General features: G+C 40.4%; 1 protein-coding gene across 11 annotated transcripts in view; it reads right to left on the bottom strand.

The window, feature by feature from the left end:
* mecom (MDS1 and EVI1 complex locus) overlaps positions 1-20,986 on the bottom strand; it is a 166,960-nt gene that overhangs the window by 12,950 nt on the left and 133,024 nt on the right. For 2 of the 11 annotated variants that reach the window (XM_084419416.1, XM_084419414.1), the window contains exons 3-9: positions 12,172-12,288; positions 7,527-7,629; positions 7,197-7,443; positions 6,833-6,980; positions 5,561-5,741; positions 1,120-2,521; positions 931-1,018 (exon numbers count right to left, since the gene is read on the bottom strand). In XM_084419416.1, the coding sequence (XP_084275542.1) occupies positions 931-1,018; positions 1,120-2,521; positions 5,561-5,741; positions 6,833-6,980; positions 7,197-7,443; positions 7,527-7,629; positions 12,172-12,288 (2,286 nt within the window). Of the gene's footprint in view, positions 1-930; positions 1,022-1,119; positions 2,522-5,560; positions 5,742-6,832; positions 6,981-7,196; positions 7,444-7,526; positions 7,630-12,171; positions 12,289-13,798; positions 14,235-20,986 lie in introns of those variants that run through there. The other 9 variants (XM_084419415.1, XM_084419410.1, XM_084419411.1 and 6 more) reach the window with 8 other exon arrangements.

The raw sequence follows: 20,986 nt of genomic DNA on the forward strand, positions 1-20,986 counted from the left end.
AGAGCAGACAGGTTACTTAATACACACAAATGAGGTTACATAGACACTCAGGCACAAAACCACACGCTTATACTCTGACAAAATCACTCATTACACGCACACACGCACACACACACACACACACACACACATACTCTCCATCCAGGGATATGGGTCAGTGTCTGGCAGTTTAACAGGGTATCATATTGTGACATCATAATCAAAGACACCCACACAGAGACGTGTCACAAAGCTCCCACCCTGCCTGAATCTCACATCTGGACCTGATCACTCAGTAAAAGAACCACACAGAGGAACATAGGAGTCACAATGCTAATGCTAACACACTGGGGCCCTGTAAAGCTACTGCCAACATACTGTAGCTATTATGTCAATACTAGCATCACGAGGAGTTATTTGGTCAATACTGGAAATTGTATTCAATTGGACAAGTAATGTTATGTTAGCGTTTAAAATTGCTTCAAATTTGGTTAATGTACTGAACTGATTTTAAAGCTGTAAGCGATTTCTGCATCTGAAATACACTAAACTGAAATTTGTCATTACAGTAAAATAATGGGATATACAGGATGAATGTTTCCCAAACACTTCTCATTTACACAAATATAAACATCTAGACTTTAAAAGGTACTTTTTAATCAGGTAATTGTGCATGTAAAACAAGATGCTTGACGTTTTTACCGTGGAATTTACGCACCACCTTTTTTGTTAACAATGGTGGGAACTAACAGATGAGAAAGCTTTAAAGTCATAGTGCACATACAGTACTTTTTATCTGCTTTTGAGTTTGGAACAGCTTGCGTTAACACTGACTGCAGTAGCACAGAAAGAGCCAATTGAAAATAGGCTAATGATTTATGCAGGACTACAGGGATGAGGTAATAAAATAAAATAAAGTCAGCAGTGGGAAAATATTCTGACAAATCTCACCTGTGGGTGGAAGAGAAATCCAGGAGCCGGCCGCATGTACTTGTCCTTGAGGACTTCGAATGGATCGTTCATCTTTCTCTTCTCAACCCTGCTGATGTTAAATTTCTATCAGTTCTCATAGCGAGTTTAACCGAACTAAATCTAATCCATTACTCTAACACAGTAGGAAGCACATGTGATTGACAGTACCTGTAAATGGGATCCATGAAGAAAGGCGTAGGTCTTGCGTGTTGGAGGGATGGGTCGGCTTTGGGTGGCTCTGGTTCCACCCTCTCTTCTCCAAAGACAGGGTTCTTTTTTAACTCTTCCCCTCTTACGCTCTTTCCTCGACTTCGCCCGCCAAGACTGAGGTCCAGCGGCTGATCCTGGTTGGTTGACTGTACATGTGAGGCTTCTGGTTTCAAAGGGCCGCAGGTGGCCGCAAGACGTTCTTCCTTCCGCTTGGTGGTGAGGTCAAAAGGTGATTCAGCATTTCTGCCCTTAAGTTTTTTACCCTCAACTGGAGGGCTTTCTGGCTCCCCTTTGTGGCCTGGAGGTCTAAGTTGCTCCCTTTCAGGGAAAGGATAGACTGATGGAGAGAAGGCAGGAAAGAACGATAGAGGGAACATGGAAGGGTATGGCAATGCCCCAACTTTTTTGTCTTGCAGGCCTGCAAGTCCAGTAGAACCAAAGTATTTCTCAGCAATGGAGGCAATTGCCTTGATCGAGTCATTAACGGCGCCGGAAACAGCCGTTTGCTCATCCAAAGATGGTTGGACGAGCCCTGGCACAGGGAAGTCCTTTCCATTATTGGTGTTACTACTACTACTGGAGCTAACAAGAGTTGGGCTTTGAGCATTGCTGAACCCACTGGATTTCCTTTTCGGCCCTTTCCCATTTTCCCGCACTCGCACTCTTTCCCGGTCGCTTTCTGCTTCACTTTCCAACTCTGAACCCGAAGTGCTCTCCAGCTCACTCCCACTCGGAGTGCTGACGTCGTCCAGATCACTACTCTCCGACTGGTCGCTCATCTTCCCGCCGTGCCTTGGCTTGGAGACGGATCCTTCTCTCTGACGCTCCATGCTCTCGCCCTCCCCGTTGAACGAATCCTTGCGTAAACTCTTCAAGAGGTCATGCGAGCCAGGGATGGGTGAGGACACCAGTGGACTCTTCCGTAGTTCAGTGCTCGGAGGGCCATTAATGGGTGATGTGGATGGGATTAGAGGGGGCCGGTGATAAAGTCCCGATGGGAAAAGTCCTGGAAAACTGAATGGGAATGCTGGAGGGCCTGCTGGGAATGTCAGCCCACCATGGTGCCGGTTTGTCCCGAAATAGTCTGCTAAACCAGGACTCCCATGGCTCATTCCAGCCAGTGCGGACTTGTCCAGGCCAGGGGTGCCAGGGAGGGCCATGCCTTGGGCAAATAACCCTCCTGCAGCAGCAGCGAAATGGTTTTTACCCTCGCAGAAGCGCCGATGCTTGTTTAGGGATGACGTGGTGCTAAACATCTGGCCACAGTCTTTGCACTTGATCTGAGTGCGACAGTCTGCGTGCATGCGCTTGTGGCGGCACAGATTGGAGAACTGCGTGTAAGATTTGTGGCAGACCTCACCTAGAGACAGTGAGACATGGACATACGGCATAAAAGGACGGTTTTGACTTGTCACACACATCCATTAACAAAACAGACAAAAATGCAGGATAAGCAAGGATGGCAGATAAAAGAATGCAATGTCACACGCAGGTGCACACACACACACACACACACACACACACACAGAAAAGGACATCACAATGGCTCTATTTTAAGCGTGAGAAGGAAACAGAGTTGAATGAATCCTCTCCCGCAGGTCCGTTCCCATGGACCAAGCGACGTCTCTGTCTATCATACACACACACACACACACACACACATATATCTCACATCATTACACATTATTCAATCTTCACACAACATTCTTGAAAACTCATGATGGATCCTAAACTCTTGTTCATGTCATCGCACACACACTCCGTCCTAACGACAGTGTATACAGTTAAATCCCTAACGCACACTCTGAAAGTAATAAAATCACCCTATACATTACCAATCTAACACCTCTAGTGTGAAATGAAGCCTTTTAACCACCCGCATTTCTCATCATAATCACATATCTTATTGCAAACGTGACTTTTTTTTTTAATTTATGGAAGCTAGGGAGTCTAGCAGGGGGGTTTTGCTAATCCCTGTCAGATTGCATGAGGTGTGAGGTTCTACCGCGGGATGTGTTTATGGAGTCGGCCACTCACAGAGACTGATCAAGAGATGGGAAGTAAATATTAGTGCAAGGAAAAAGGAAGACTTAAAGATAAAGGAAAGAAAATTATTACTCACCCTCATGTTGTTCCAAACCTATATGACTTACTTTCTTCCGCAGAATACAAAAGAAGATATTCTGAAGAACTCTTTTTGTCCATTCAGTGAAAGTTAGTGGGGTTCAAAACAATATTGGACCCCATTGACTTTCACTGTATGGTAAAAAAAGAAAGAAATGCTTTCAAGTTTGGACCAACACAAGAATGAGTAAAAAAATTACAGAATTTTCTTTTTTTTGTTCACACACATATACTTACAGCTTGGATATTGTACATTCAGGAAGTACAGCAGACATACACACACACATCGCTTTATAATTGTGAACAACTGGACACACTCGGATGAACAGGTGTGAAATCTGGGGCGTGTGTGAGGGAAGATCTGTGGGCACTTCAGAGTGCTGTGTTTTGTCAGGTCTTAATAAACCATAACAAAATATTATAAACACATTCCGCAGTGGTGAACAGCCAGTAGTAAAATAAATGTGAATGAGTGTTTGTGTAAAAGAGCGATTTTTCTCTTGTAGTTTAACATAATTAGCTATATTTTTGTCAATGTTTGTCTCAGTAACAAATGCGGAATGAAGTATATGAACACATACATGCAAACCAAGACACAAGAGTGGGTTTATAGCTCTGTTTTCAAAACATGAAACCTTATAAGTGACTAATTTGCAATGCTGAAACAGAGTACAATTTGATTGAATAATATTTTATTAATAGTTTTCAGTTTTGAATGAAATAAAGGTATATTATTAATTATTATAAACATAAGGCTATGGAGGCAGCTGACTCAAGAGCATATCTGTGCCTATGTACGAATCAAAGTGCATGTGTGTGGTGTATTTGGTGTGTGTGTGTGTTGTTGCGAGGTCATTAAGTGTTGTTAGCTGTGCTTGTTCAAATGCTGATTGCTGTAAATGGCTGTGTGCTAGTCTCTGTATGAGCTGGGCTGCATGTGGTAGTGATTTTCCAGGAATGGAGTTAGCAAGCTAGTTACTGTCTGATATGTGGTGGTTGGGGGGGGGGGGCAACGTCTACACGATCTGTGTGGGATCAGCACTCCGAGGGTCAATGCAAGAAGATCAATTGGGCAAAGTTCAGAGGTAGCAGTAGGGTTTAAGACGTTTAAAGCGCTATGAGGGAAAGTGAGGTATTTATGCAGGATGAGATTAAGAATTCAAGTCATTCGTGTATGAGTTTGGAGGTCAAAGGTCATGGACTGGTTTACTGACAAGCATTGTAAGAAAGTCTAGGGTAAACATGCATTAAGTGTACCAGAAGATTCAAAGCTGATATGATTATAAGAACATGACTTTGTTGGTATGTATAAATATAGTCATTAGCATTTACTCTAGATTTGACCTGAGAATCAAAAGAGTCAGGTGTTGGAAAGTGAACCATCAGTTATCACACACCAGAGCAACATGAACAGAGACCACACACGTACAGTACAAACACACAGTCAGTAAATACAGTGCATCAAACATCCTAGCCTGCAAAAAAAGTAGTTTTAGGTTATAGCAAATGAACACAGAATCACACATTTGTATTGAATTAAAAATAATATTAATGTTAATTAGCCTAGATATAAATATTAACTAATAATATTAAACAATTTAACATTATTATTAATAATAATAATATTCATAATAACTAATTTACTGTATAATATTAGTATACTTGTTGGTTATTGGTTATTTAAATCTCAGTACCCTGTGTTAAAGACAACATGAGAACAAAATTACCCCCATTTTATTTAATAATGCACAGACCTGATCTTACTGTGCATGATTCATCAGTGCATGGTTTTATAAAGAAAAAAAAAACATAATCTCTGAAACAGCTTCACTTCTCTGACTGCCACTTTTCAAAATCGAATTAATTCCTGATGAATAAAAAAAAAGACGTTTTTTTTTTTCTGCCTGAATATTGGTTTTCTGTGAAATGTGTCATTTTGGAAGTAAAATGGGAGTCAATTCTGTTTCATGTTGACTTTAAAAAGTGCAAGATCAGGATGATCTGACATCAACATAAGTGCTGGAAAACTCAGGCCAGCCGGAGAGCTCCACCAGTCTTTTAAAAAAAACAAGATTTCAAAAAACTTTTGATAGATGCTTTTATTTAAAGTGCATTGAAGGTATAGTTGTCTTTAACTATACGACTATAAAAAAGTGGAGTGGATCTGTCTAGAATCCGGAATCAAACATTCAGACTTTGGCAGGCATTTCAAAAGGATGCTGGAGCTCTCCAGCTCTGCAGTGTGGTGTTCAGAGTAGAAAGCATGCAGACTTACATATGAAGGGTCTGAGTGACTTACATATGAAGGGCTTGACGGAAGAGTGGATGTGTTTGTGTTGTTTAAGGCCTGAGGAGGTGGCGAACGTCTTGCCGCAGTCAGGGCAGGCGTGAGCTCGAGCCCCCACGTGCTGAGAGCGGATGTGCCTCTGCAAGTTACTGGGGTCTGTGAACACCTGCTGGGTAAAGAGAGAGAAATACAGGGAGGAAGTTTACATACACAGCCCACAGATATTGGACTCTGGATCTCAACTGGGTTTGCTTCAGGATGTAGATACTGTACAAAAGTAACATCTATAGGTTCATGCTCTAAAATACAGTAGAGTTTGACTGGACGTACAACCTTTGACGTATCGCAACAAAGAATGATCACCTCCATTTTATACATTGATAAGCCTCCTAACTATGCATGATTATACGGTTAGTTGCTTTTTATTATTTGCATTTAGCACAGTTTTTATTTCCATGATGCAATGACCAGAGCCGGACAGTAACGGAGTACATTTACTTGAGTACAGTACTTAAGTACAATTTTGAGGGATCTGTACTTTACTCAAGTATCATTTTTGGGGAGTACTCATGACTTTACTCAAGTACATTTGAGAGGCAAATATTGTACTCTTTACTCCACTACATTTCTATCCATAACCGTGAGTACCCGTTACTTCTTCTAAAAAAAAAATCTCGGAAACCCTCAATTTGTTGGTTCCCTCTCAAACGTGATTGGATTGTGCAGGCGCCACTGATTGGGACAGCCTATCAGCAATCACCTCAGCTTTCCACCAAAGTCAACTCCATTGTCAGATTTAGATAAGAGACGAAACCATGGACAAAACAATGGATGAAGACGCAGCAGGTCCATCCCGGGAATGTGTCAACCCGTGGCCCCACCTCGCCAGACTATTTCAATTTTCTGAACAAGTTAATGATAGTTTTCGCTTCAAGTGTTTGCTGTGTTTACCAATGTAAGCACTGTGGCAGTAGTAATGCAATATTAAAAAAATTGACTCTTGTACTCTTGATACTCAAGTACTTTTAAAAACAAGTACTTTAGTACTTTTACTTAAGTAGACATCTGACTGTAGTACTTTTACTTGTACTTGAGTAAAATTTTGCAAGGGGTATCTGTACTTTTACTCAAGTAATGAAGCTGTGTACTCTGTCCGCCTCTGGCAATGACTGAGTTTGAGGTAACAGATTTGGGAAAAGTGAGCTACAGTAAGAGACACCTGCTTTTGCACAAATGTCTTTGCTAATGTCTGGACTCTACCTTTGAGCAGTTTTCACATTCGTAGTGCTTGCCGTTGTCATGTGACATCTGGTGGCGAATCAGGTTTGATTTCCAGTTGAAGGCCTTCGGGCACTGATCACACTTATACTCTCTCTCGTCGGAGTGAGACAGGGAGTGAGTGTCCAGACTGAGAGAAAAATAGAAAGAGAGATTTATTAGATTTCATCATGTTTGGGTTCAAATCGGGACGGAGCCGAATCTCTTTAGAGACATCCCCGGGATGTCTCTAAAGTCCGTTAGCTTCATTTAAGGGACTACAGTTGAAATTTAGCTTATACTGTTGCAATATTTGTGTTGGGAACAAATAAAATAAAATAAAATAAAAATAGTACTATAAAAATACCTCTGTGCATCAGGAAAGACCTGCTCGCACTCCTTACACTCCTGTGGTGAGCGGGGTAAGTTTAGAGGGAGAGAGTGTAGGTGCAGCGGGTCGAGATCAGCATCGTCTCCGGCGCTGGGAAGACCCTGTTTAGACAGCTTGAAGCCGGAGGAAGGCGGGGGACCGCATGCATGCTTCTGATGGTCCAACAGCTCTGAACCAGACTCGAAGTTTAGGTCACAGTCCTCACAGCGGTATTGACGCTCCTCTGCAGGACAACACAAAAAGTGAGTTAGCAAGCGAGCGTATTCGTGTGAGTGTGTGTTTATGTGTGTATGAGTGCAAACTCACCGTGTATGTCTGGAGCCATGGTCTCACATGAAAACTCCTCAGCCTTCATGAACAGTAAGAGTTCCTCACCCGGCTGGACCTCTCGGACCACACGGTAAAAGATCTAGAGAGAGAGACAGACGTTACACATGGGACAAAACACTGATAACACTACTTTTTTGAAAGAAAGCAATACATGCATTACACTGATCAAAAGTCACAGTAAAGATTTCCATTTCAAATAAACGCTGTTCTATTGAACTTTCTATTCATCAAAAGAAAAATACCATAAAAATTTTAAGCAGCATATTTTACGAGCATGTGAAATAAATAAATGATGATTTGAAACGACAACACATTTTGATGGACAAACAATGATGGGAACCTGAGCTCGAGTTTGTGTGTGTGTTTGAAAGAGATGGTGTTAAGGGACCTATCTGTTTGACACACACACACTTCCTGTGTGAACACAATAGGTAGTGGGAGAAACAGTTGTGTTATTTGGATGGTGTTATTTTTGGCAAGCCTTGAAGGCATTAGACGGCTCACTTCCTGTGCAGTCCGGTGGTGACATTTGAGCATTCTTATTAGAGATGTCACACAATCAGACACACACAAAAACTTCTGATAATATGATAAAGGCAATAGTGAGTTGGAAACCTCTCGGAAAAGCCAGAGTCATTATGTGTGTGTGTGTGTGTACACAAGACCCAGCAGGCCATGGGGGACACGGAGGGACCGAGTCGCGCTCTATTGTTTAACAGGAGAATACAGGGAACTAGCAGAACCCTCAAGACGACATGAGAACAGAGTCTCTCACACACACTTTCACAGCCCGTCTACCCCTTCTGGTGCCTTCCTGCAGATCTCTGATATCTTGTACTTGTAATGTCACAACCGACCCTGTTTCTTTGCGTGTATGTGTGTTTTTATCGCACACACTCGCGCACAAAGGCAGGGAGCAAAGGGCCACAATAATATTGTGAGTATGAGACAATGGCAGAGCTGTTCAAATGTGGTGTGAGGGGCTGTGGGGTGAATGATACGGGCACACACACTCATACAACTTGTTGGCCGGGGACATAGCGAACCAGCCAAGCTCAGAGATCAGGGGAGTCACTCCTGGCAACCCCTCCTGGGCCCTGGCCTGGATCCTCAGTGCCAAGGGTGAGTGCCAACCTGCAGGTCTTTTCAGATGCCACAGAAGAGTGTGTGTGTGTGTGTTTGGCTGCGTGCACAAACACACACTCACATACTATGTTCTGAGAATGAATGTCTCTTATCAGGAGGATTTTTGAGCGGTAACCAAACAGAAGGTAATATATCAAGATGAGTGATACATTGTCACCATAGCCAGACAAAACTGACTCCAGAAGAAGCTAGATGTGACAAATCCACTCTGGATGTTCCCAAAGGGAGATTAAGAAAATATTAACAGAAACATATAAAGGAATATATATATTAAAAAAAATGTTAGATGTCTATAATGGATGTACTACAAGTAAGTAAATAAAAAAATAAATAATAATAATAATAATCATGCAATAAATTAAACAATACTTTCAGAACATGCTAAATGTTTTCTTTTGTAGTTACCAAAACCTCCTCCATTCTTCCACTAATTCCTTACAATTAAACAAAAATAAAAGAAATAAAAGAAAAAAATGAATATAACAAATTGTGTAACCAAAATAAAGAAATACTCCCTGGATTTTCCCAAATGTAAAAAGATTTTTTTTATTTAAATATATAAATATGAACCATTCTTAGTAAATATACTAAAAGTAAATAAATAAATACCGGTACTCCCTTCCTGGAAGTTCTCAGATAAAAATTACTCAAAGGCTAAAACACATTTATTTATTTATTTATGGAATAGGATTTAGGTTATGTATATGACTATCTATAGTCATTATAATTATGGAACGTTCTCATGGGGGTTTATGAGCAGCAAACTTCTGTATTCTGTATTCAGGTCTTTTGTATGTGCTTCTTTAAATATAGAGCTGTTTTAGTCAAGATGCCTTCAAAGGAGCGAGCATAGATGAGCATAACTGATGCCCATCACATATGCAGAGTGATATCTAGAAGTTATTTTATTTTTCTTCCTCTCTCTCCATCAGTTCAAACTGCTTTTTTTCAAACAAGCAGATGCGATGAGACCAGTTTTCCTGTTAGTTCATGTGATGTTCAACATAAAGCCTATTAGATAACCAGGCAAACGTGTCTGGGTTAGAATGTCACTTGGGTTAACTGATAAGTGAAGGTTGTAAACTTGTAAGCTTTCAGTGGCTTACAATAACAGATTAAGTCAATTGAGTCTACCTTAAACCAACACACACAAACACAGAGTCAACAGACCAGGCCTATCCCATACCAAGACCTCAATCTACATGGAGATTTAATATGATCCTTGTCAATCTTTGACCCATACAAAGAAGTCAAAGTCAAGTCAAAGAAGACAAATCCGTAAGGGTTTATCCTCAGGTCTTATCACTGCAAGACTTTAAGAGACACAGACACTTGCACTTTGAGGGCACTCAGAAGTGCACTAGATAATCGTTACCTTGACTTCAGCGATTACTGAAGCAAACAGCGCAATGCTTTCCTCTCACTTGTGTTCCAAGTAAGAGAGGTCACTTCAAGCACCACACACACACATAGCTTGCCTCTATTGTGTAAGTGTCTATGAGAAACGGATGTTAGTCGACTGATGTCCTGATAAACAGGTCCATTAGATCCTTCGTTCAGGACTGTAGGAATGAAAAACACTCTCACACCGACCAACGCCTCACACTAAAATCCCCCTTTCCCCTTGTCCAGTGAAAAGGTGACGAGTGATAATCAAGTCGATCAATATCTGTCCAGCCATGGATTTTGTTCCTGTTAATTGTTCTAGGTAATACTTCAACTAAGAATAGTTAAGCATTAAAAAGCAACATTTTGATTATTTGTTTCACGCTCAATCTTTTTCCTCAATTTTAAATAAAAACCCATCTGGTAGTTTGTCCTGTTTCTTGTTCTAGGTGACATATTAAGGAATAGATTAAGAGTGTGATTTGGAAAAAGAAGAGCACGTTCTTTCACCTCCACGTAAACAGAATTTACTATTCTTTCTGAAAACTGATAACAGATAACAGTCTTTTGTATCTCTCTCTCCAGGTTTTGTCGCTATAAGGAGGTACAGCGTGATTGTAAAAACATGTGGGTTGCCGGAAGCCATAAAGTCTAAGCTGAGCTCTTTGTTATGACAAGGTGTCATAGTTTAACAATTATGGCCCATATCATAATGCTGTGTCTGAACAGGTTCTCTTCCTCCGTTTCTCTCTCTCTTCTAGTTTCTCTTTAGAAAAGTAAAATATTTCGAAAATCTAGACCTCCCAGCCATCATATTGTCTTGCTCTCTCACTCATGCGCTGGTCAAACATCAAAAACACACTTGAGATTGAGAAACGTTTTGATTAGATTCTTCGAGTGGATCTCATTTTGTAAAGCTGAATATGGAAAAGTACAATTGGCCTGTTTAACATCTGAATGCATCGTCCTCATACGTCATTTCACTTGAAAAGGCCGACTGGTGCTTCAAGAGCCCTTTGTTATCTGCAGATAGGCAAATGGTAAGTTAATTTTATAATCACTGTGTCCACTGAATATCTCACAGTGTGATTTGGATGCCCAGAAGAGTGTGATCTCACCAAGATAATCCTGATAGTATGAACTGATTGCATGATTATTCATCCTTGCTGTGTAGTGGTTCAAGAAAGCATAACATAACTTCAACTCAACCCAATCCAGCTAAACGTTACTTCAATGTCTCTAGTCCAGATCAACTCACTCTAAATTGAATCCAGTCCATCTCTTTACTCGTCACAATTCATTCCAGTCATGTTAATTTAATCTTAATTTAATCTAGCAACTCAGTTTGCCACATCTTAATTTTTTTCAACTCAATGAAAATAGGTTTAATCCAGCTCAACTCAGCTCCTTTTAATTGAATCCAGCTCAACTTGGCCTAACCCTATTTTTGCTCAATTGAATCCAGCACAACTCAACACAATTGAATCTCAATTCAATTCAGACCAACTCAACTCAGTTTACAATTTAACTGAATCCAGTCAAACTCAGTTCAGTGTAACTGACTATAACTTTAATCCAGTGTATCTTAATCCAACTTGATCACTCAATTCCTCCTCAAAATATGGACATAAAAGCTTTTCATTTTTAAAAGTTATCAATTTAAACATGCAAAACCGGACAAACTAACCTCACAGAATTGGTTCAACCATTAAAGAATAAAATCAGTAGTGTGTAAAATACTGAATGTGACTCATTTCTCTCTCTCTCTTTGAGAGTCTCTGTCTTTCACTCCACAAGGATTCAGGAATTTGTCGTCCCTCATATCCGAGTGCAAAGATACAAAATGCGTGATTATCATCATGCTTGACCGAGAGAGTGTGTGTGGGTGTGTGTGTGATCCCGGCCTGTGGTCCTTCACGCTGCAGGCAAGATATAAAAGACCAAAACACAAAAACACAGTGACACACACGTAGAACGAGAATGCAAAAGGAATCCGCTATTAAAGATAGCAGAAACACCTTTAAACACTTCATTATGTTGGCCATGCAGGTGCTCAGTGTGTGTGTGTGTGTGTGTGTTCTCCACGTACCTGCTCATGTATCTGGCAGGCTGTGAGGTTGTGTTGGTGGGTGGATGGAGAGATCTGGACGTGCCTTAGCCAGCTCCTGCTATCACATACGCTCCCATCCAAACCTGTCTGCTCGCCCTGACAGAGAAAGAGAAAGAGAACGAGAGATCAGCCTTTGATCTTGAACTTTTAAAGATTACTGTGCAGTGAGTAAAATCTCATGCCACCCACTGAGGCAACACAGATAAGTCAAACTTATCGAAACACACACACACACACTTTCTCTAAAACACTCATACAGGCTCTGACAACATCTTCTTTGCACACTTCACTTCTCTCCCTCTCACAGACTCTTCAGCTTTACTGTCTAGTCATCAAGCGAATGTCACAAACAAAACAAAATTCTTAACTTCATCTTAAACATCATCTAGTGGATCTGCTCACTGACGTCTGTTCACGTAAGTTTTACACATCAACACCACAGTCATTTTCTGAGTACTATATAATCCAGTGTTGTTTTGTGAAATGGACAAATTTTATTTTAAATGCATAAAATCTATAATTTTTCAATGTAGTTAGTCTATTTCATTTCCAGCACATATCCATGTCAAACATTTGAAAGGTTTTACTATTTAAATACAAATTTAGATGGAAAATGGAAAAGCTTCAAATGTTCTAAACAGACTTGCATGCAAACAAAACGATTTTGCAAAGACAAAAATATTTCATAAAGACAGACTTTCAAGTCAGCTCTACACTTTCTGCCAAAAATCTCGAAACAGAATAACGGGTTTATCTTTCCAGAGCTGCCAAACAGTGCACGTTCTCTCTCGCTCTTTCCATGATGTGAAACAAATATGAACACATTGTTAACGGAGAAAAAACGCGACAGATACTTTTTAATTGCAAACGAAACATTTCTTTAAAATTTTGTCCCTGAGTTTATTAATTTAAGGTCAAATAAATCAAGTGGATCAACACCGATCCTCTCATACACTTAACACACTTAAAAAAAGAACGATAGGAACAAACAATTTGGGTTAAAATAAATAGATAGATCAAAACAAAACGTCAGAAAACATGCAGGCTAGGCTAAGTAGCAAAAGTGCATTTATCTAGTCTAGAAATGTACTGTTAAAATAATGTTTTTTTTTAGAAAAAAGAAAGTTTTTATTTCACACTAAACTCGTAAAACTAGAAACATTTGTAAGCTATAATTACTTTCGTTTTTATATTCTATTGTCTTGTTATGACAATAACACATCTGCTGCTTTCATTGAACAAAATTCGTTTGACGAATGCACACAATTGTTTCAAACAAAAATAAAACGTGAAATACCGCTACGAAAATAAGTTTACTCAAATGCTACTACGTGAAGAAAAGTCAATAAAATGTTACTCAGAAAAATACCCCCAAAATCCTACAAAAATACAACACGTGAAGCCCAAGAAAAAAAAAAGAGCTAAAGATCTTAGCGACACACACAAGCAAGGCGTTAAAGCGTTACGCTTCAGAGAAAAGAACCGAAGCCCTTCGTTTCGATACAATTAAACAAGTTCAAAGGTGAAGGATGAATGGACTTTTATTTGACCATTAATTCGCGGCTTGTCAGAGAGAAACGTTGATATAAGGACGTAAACCGCCTACCTTAAGAACCCCACGGAAATCTCACTGGGAAGAATGAGTCAAAGAAACGCCACCAAAAAACTCACAACAGCCCCGAATGAAGCTTGTACGCGCCCGTTGTGTTTTGCGGCATGTATCCCGTGTCTCTCGCTGAAGAGAGAAAAAAAAACCCAAATCACCGCCTCTTTCCTCTCGTTTTGCTCTTATCAAGTGGACGACACGCTAAATTTCCCCGCGGACAAGAACTTTGTCCAACTTCAGTCCGTTCTTCCCACGGCTGAAAGTCCCCAGGTGTTGATCTGTCTGACTGGCGGTTTTATTCACTGTCCCTCTTCCTGGCATCGGATCGCGAGCGCAAGAGTGTGAACAAGAAACAAGCACAGGAGGAATCGTCCACCTTCAGTGATCCGAACGTGTAGGAGTGTCTCTGTCTGTCCCGTTCAAGTGGATCCTCTCTTGTCCCATGCGAGGGAGATGCGCTGAAGAGGAGGAGGAGGATGATGAGGAGGAGGAGGGGGGACCTGTCTCGCGTGTCCACCGGTAGGAAGTTGCGCGAGGCTCCCCCGCGCTCGCGGAGATGCGAGGTCAGCGCGAGGTCGGGACGGGGCTGCTCGTGGATAGACCCGAATTTCCCCGCTTTGATGAAGCCATCCAGCAATCATGAAATCAGCGGCGTTTTTCTCTCCCAGCTTGCTTTGCTCGCGGGGGAAGGACACGAGAACGAGGGAGGCTCGTGCAAGTGCAAGTGCAGTGAGGTGTAACTCTGTTCCAGTGTTTTCTTTAAAGCTAAATGACGTATAACTAACATTACGACTAATTTAAGAAATAACATTTATGTTTAGCTTCAGTAAACACAAAAATGCTATACTTTAACTCTTCAAATAGTAGGCTACTTTTTTTCTTCTTTTTCCCTCATGCACATTACACCTGCTCCCAGTCACGAGCCCACGAAAATCCTCTCCCATTTCTTCTCATACACAAAACCATACTCATTATTTCACGATTTAAAAAAGAAAGTATTTGTTTTATGAGCAGGAAAATAATTTCCTACAATTTCAACAAAATTAAATGCGTTAAATAAAGACATGTATGTGGTCATTATCGATGCACTTTTTGTTTTTCATTCTAAATATTTCAATAGATAGCGAAAAATAAAGGTTCATCAAGTGGTTTAGCAATAAACACTATTTTATAAACCACCCCCCTTTATCAAAGTTTCTGAAGGACTTTAAAACTTCTTATCAGAACCTTATTTTTTAGAGTGAGAAGAGAGACATTTTCTTGGAGTCCAGGGCATGCAAGAAGCACAGTCCATTGACGGGACTCTAATGACTCTGATGAAGATGAATATGCTTCCCTGGCCTATCTTTGACATTGAACTCAAGGTCCAGATAATGTCCATTGTTAAATGAAATCGCAGGGCAGACGCGGAGGAAGGACAGGAAAAATCATGTGTAAATACGGCGGCCCTCGCCAAAGATTCCCATAGACCCGCGCTCCTTGAGAACCGCAAAAAGACCCCGGTCCGCCGCGCATCGATTTCCTGCCATTCCTCGACTTGTCCATTGTTGGAAGCCTTTTTAATTTAGCCATAAATTGGGAAAGCTCAAGCTATGAGCTGTTCTATTTTCTCCCTGTCAGGATGAGGGATTTGGTTTATGATGCATTGTGTATTAAATACAAGTAATCTGGGAAAGTGATTGCCTGGCCTCGCCGGGGTCTGATGGAGGCTGGTGATAGAGGCTCCTCAGCTCAATTGTTCTGAAAAGGAGGAAGCGATAGCAGATAAACAAAAAGGGCCGGTGGTATCTGTACCAAGCCAGGGGTAACACGGGGTAAGAGAGCCCACGGGGCAGGGGTAACTCCTGAAGAGTCGCTTCTCGTCCGTCCCAGTAGATGGCGTAGTGAGCCGAGTTTAAACAGGGGAGGGAAACTTTCCGCTTTCCTCAGGAATGAAGTTGCATTTTCTTTTTGCATTGGTGACACGTTGTTTAATGTCATATGTGTAGGGAGAAACCTGCAGGCAGTATTTGAATGGGCACAAATGTTTAATTCGATATATTCGTGAAGTCGAGAGACTGTATTATTTAGAGAACTGCCCGCCTCTCGCTCTCTCTGGAGGGAAGCGCATCAGTCAAGCGCGGAGCTGTGGAGAACCGAGACCGGGAGTCATTTCTTTTCACGGCTGGGAAATTGCTGCACACTACGCCGTACACATTAAGGCGTCAAATTGCTAGATGGAACATGAAAGATTCAGTTGTATTGCCTCCAAATAGAAAATCGCAGGAACGACCTACAATGCAACTCGACGCTTAAGCATGATTGAATTCAATAAAACAGAATTTAATCCGACCCTATATGAATTTATTAAATAAAAGCACTGTCATTTAGATAGTAGATTTTTTTTTGGTTTGGGTGTTTGTTTAAACTAGCATGTTACAGCTGACTGCATATGGGTCAATGACAAATAGCTAAAGATAAGATGATATTAGGGAGAAATAAAAATAATAATAATAAATAAAACGTGCCAAAGTTATAAAAAAAAGTTGCTGCCTTCAATTTTTAAGTACAATCAACTTGGATGTTTAAGTCATTTCAACTTAAATTCAACTAAACTGACTTTTAAAAAAAGTTGAAAATTGCTTAACTTATTTTGATGAGTTAAAGCAATGTAAAAACATATGTTGTTATAACTTATTGATCATTTAATTGTTTTACAGTGTAAATTTTTTAATATTTGACTGAATATTTGACTGGTGATGTAACAAGTAAATGTTCTAAAAAAAACGTCATGAATCATGTTTTAAACATGAATCATGTGATCAAACAATACGTGCATTTTCATATATATATTTTTAAATGTGATATTAAAAATGAATTGAATGGACGACGTAAAGTGTAAAGTGGTCCTCTCAGTTTTATGGTTTTCTTCACACAAGACAACAAAATGGCTTCCTGCATGTTGGATACGCCACGAACACTTTGTTTCATTTGATGTACATTTTTAGAAGTTATTAATAACATTTAAAAAACAAAAAGTGCTATACCGATTATTTTTAAACAAAACAAAAACAACAACAACAACTGATTGTTCCAAGCTATTTATAGCCTAAACGTTCCCCCCCTTTCTGGACAGTTACACCACCTAACATTTTTGACTTTATACACACATTGTCTATGAATTACATAATGTTTAACGCGTTTTTGATCGACCGCGTCACTTCATTGACCCACACTGTGACGATTACAATAAATAGCCTAATACAAAACATGTTTCATCAAATTTAAAATGTTTGGCGTTTTATATGCATTCATAAACACTTTGAACAGAATAACAAATCGATTTTTGTGTGTGTGTGTGTGTGTGGAGAAACTTCTTTCAAGCTGCGTCAAAATCTTTCTGTGACTAAGCTACACTTGTTTTTATTTGTTTGTTTGTTCTGAAACACTTTAAAGCTGCATCTTGTATTTTTGTTTCGCTACATGAAATCTGCTAAAGTTTGGATGCAGCCAATGCGTTACCGTTCCCCTTCTTTCCAGACGCAATGCTTTGTCAGTCTGCAGGCAGGCAGCGCTGCAGCTCGGGTTTGTTTATTTGCAGTGGACAGGCTCTAGACTGCGCGCATTAAGCCGTTAGCTGAAGCTTGTGCGGAGGGGAATCCCAGATGGGCGAGAAACTGACGCCGAGAAGGAGCTGCTCCCCGCGGTCTCCCTCGGCCCCGGAGCCGCGCTCTAATGGAAACACTGTGTACGAGGTGCATTCCTGCACATCCTAACGGGAAAGAGGGGGGGAATATCGCAGCCAAATCCACATGAAATAGTTCAACCATTCATCGAGATAGACCTCCCATTGACAGGAGCGAAAAGCTGCATTAAGCTTGCACTCCTCCCTGCAGACGCTGGACTCCACAACCAGCTATTAATTTAAAGTGCGGGGCCACTCAATCAATGGGCTCAAGCAAAACTCATTTAAAACTGCTCCAACCGACCAATTTAGAGCCCGGGGCTGAGACTCCTTACCACTTAGTCATCTTTTGTTTGCCTCTAATAGCTTGAAAATCTAATGAAAAAAGCTATATAAATGTTCTTAAAGGTGGCTAGATAGAGCTTCATAAATTTTAAATAGCTACTAATACGAAATATAACAAGAACAACGTCATCACCAACAACATTAATACCATTTTGCACAATGGGTCAATAAAAAATGCAATTCATATGGACAATGACTTGCACTATGATGAACATATTTAACGTGTCTGAATTAAAAGTCATCTCGATATTTTTTTTGTGAGGTTTAAAGTAAAAAATGTGTAGGTGATGTAACTGTTTGGACATTGTAAAACGATTTTTATTTTTATTTTGTTTATGCCAAATCAAAGTGTTAAGCATCCAGCAGGAAGCCATGTTGTATGTCATGTGACAAGGAAAACCTAACATAGAGAGGAGCTCTTTGACTGCATGCCAAAGTCATTCAGTTTTTAGTACACTGTAATCAATCAACATAGTACAATCAACTTGGATGTTTAAGTATAAATGACATTAAACGGACCTTAAAAATGAGTTTAATCTTGTATAACATAAAAAAGATGAAAATTGCTTAACTTGTTTGGTGAGTTAAGGCAATGTAAAAACGTATTGATCATATCATATTTTACAATGTAATGTCACATTTTGACCTTTCATAAAAGGCATGTTTTGTTCATGTCAAATGGAGTTAGAAAACAACTTTATGACTCAAAAATTGCCAAGCAAAACTTATTTTCAGATGTAACACCTAAAACTCGCATGCATTCAGGTTGCAAATAAAGTATAGTACTTTTAATAGCTATTTGACATTTCAAAATCATCAATCAATAAATCAAGATCTTTGATGAAAGTGGTATAAATGTTTTTCTAAAATGTATGAAACCAACATGGATACAAATATTACATTTTTTTTTTTTTTTGCAAAAAAAATTAAATAAGATCAAGTCTAAATTTCACAAGAAGATGTATTAAGCGTGGCACATCTGTCAGTACAATTCTGCAAGTTTTGACATAAAAAAAATATTGCATGCGTGGCACACAAAACTGCCACTCTTCTCCATCTGTATCCCAAAATAAAACACTCTTGAGGGGCTTTGAGAGCTCTCTTTACTAACACCAACCAATTACCATTAAGAGAAGGGAGGAAATGAAAGTGGAAAAATGTAAATAAAAAATTTCCTCGGATCTGGAAGTAGGCCCGTAGAGCGTGTGTTAATCTCCACCTCGGTAATTTGGTTCTCTGAGAGAGGTACTGCATCCCCGCTGCTGCGCCCTGCGTGCCATAAATCACAGCTTTATGTGGACGGGGTCAGAGCACCCCCCTCCTCCTCCGAGGTGCCCTGGCTTAGTCCGCCGCGCCTGCGCCGTGTTTACCCTCTCACCCGGTCCCTGGCTCGCTTCTAATTATTTCAGATTATTTTCATTCGCCAGGGTCACAGAGAACGAGAGAGAGAGTGTGTTTCTGCCGTCTATTTCAGGAGCGAGCCCTATGAGTTGTGTTGAATTAGTACCCCATCATCTTGGCCCCGTCTGTGCAGTCTCACCCGTCGTGGCCCCCGTGGGCCCTGGGGCCCGGCTGTGCGACGAGGGGCCTATGTTTCATCTCCATACACACACACACAGCCAAGAGAAAACAAAACTGGCTGAGCTCCCAAAACTTCCACCTACACACTGAATAATTGAGTCTTTATATATGTGTGGAACAAACAGCTACCGCAGATGACAAAACTGATTGTTTAAATGCAGTACGCACCACTTTATAGCAACATCACACTTTTTCAATTCATCATTAGGAACCTAAAAAGTCGCTGCGGTCTTCTCAGGAGGATCCTTAGTACAAGCATAATTTATGTTTTGGATATGAAACGAGTTCGCGTAAGTGGCGGGATCCTTTGCGCCAGACCGTCGGGCGTGAAACAGATAGATTGTGTTCTCTGGCTAACATGAAGTTAATTGCTTTGACAGCGGGAATGACAAGACGTGACTCGGGCGCAATAACACAGGCGGGCCTAAAACAGAACCAGTAGTCTGCAGTACAATGCGCCATTCAAACCGTGAGACTTATAAGGGCCACGGGGGATCCCTTTTTTTTCTTTCTCAGAAAACATAGGTGGGAAGTGCCGGACTTGTATTCACACCGCTGATTTTCGGGGTTGAGAAGTCTCTCTCCTGAAGTGCGGCCTCAGGCACCGCGTGGCACACGGCCGACCGTTGGAATGTGCCACCTCGGGGGGATGGGGGGAGAGGAGGGGTTTATGATACGGGTCTGCGGTAATCACAGATACTTCCCTTTCGTTTCCACACACACACACACACATACATGGGCCCACACTGTATGCCAGCCGTGGGGTGCAATAAAGTCCACAGCGGTGTCAGAGGTAACGTTTTTAAAACATAAATTAGGTGAGGCGGGAGAAGGACGAGCGAATCTTAAACACAATGGGACATTCTGGAAATTTCATTTCATAAACTTCATTTACCACAGTATCACCACACACATTTAGACATCTCAGGGCTTTGGAAGGAAATGTTATTGGACTCTGTAGGGCGAGCAATTTGCTTCTTAACCCTACTGTATCATATTTGATATTGAACATTTCTAAAGACTATCAACACAATAAAATATTTGTGCAATACATAATACCTGCCCTCTGATTGGTAATTCATAAAAGGCCTTCTAAAAACCTTTGTGCGTGACATACGTATTTTTGCTTTGAAATCTTTAATGATTTTTATAATAACTTTTATATTGTTAGTAATATTTCAAAATGAACATTTACTTGGTTTACTGGTTTACACATACATATTATAAAAAATTTGAGTATGAAATATGATGCAACAGTCTTTTGAGGAACGTTTATTTGTACGCAGAACCTGACAAGTTTACAGTTTATGTCAAGTTTAGGTTCACAACCAGGGTTAGGTGCTTCTACATCAGTGTCATTTCCCTCTGATTTTAGGGATCATTTATGGGCAGGGTTAGGTTTAGGGGTAGGGATATGGTTAGGAAGAAATTTACAGACAGGAATATTGTTCAAAAATCAACAAAATATGTTGACCCAGGAACGCGTTCTTATTTGTACTCAGTCATTGCATTATGTTTTATGAACTTTTATCATTAAACAAAGCATTTAATTATCTTACTAAGACATATTTTTGGGAGATATAGAGTGACAACTGATA

The sequence above is a fragment of the Rutilus rutilus genome (genome assembly GCF_951802725.1).
Source record: "Rutilus rutilus genome assembly, chromosome: 9".
Taxonomy (NCBI): Eukaryota; Metazoa; Chordata; class Actinopteri; order Cypriniformes; family Leuciscidae; genus Rutilus; species Rutilus rutilus.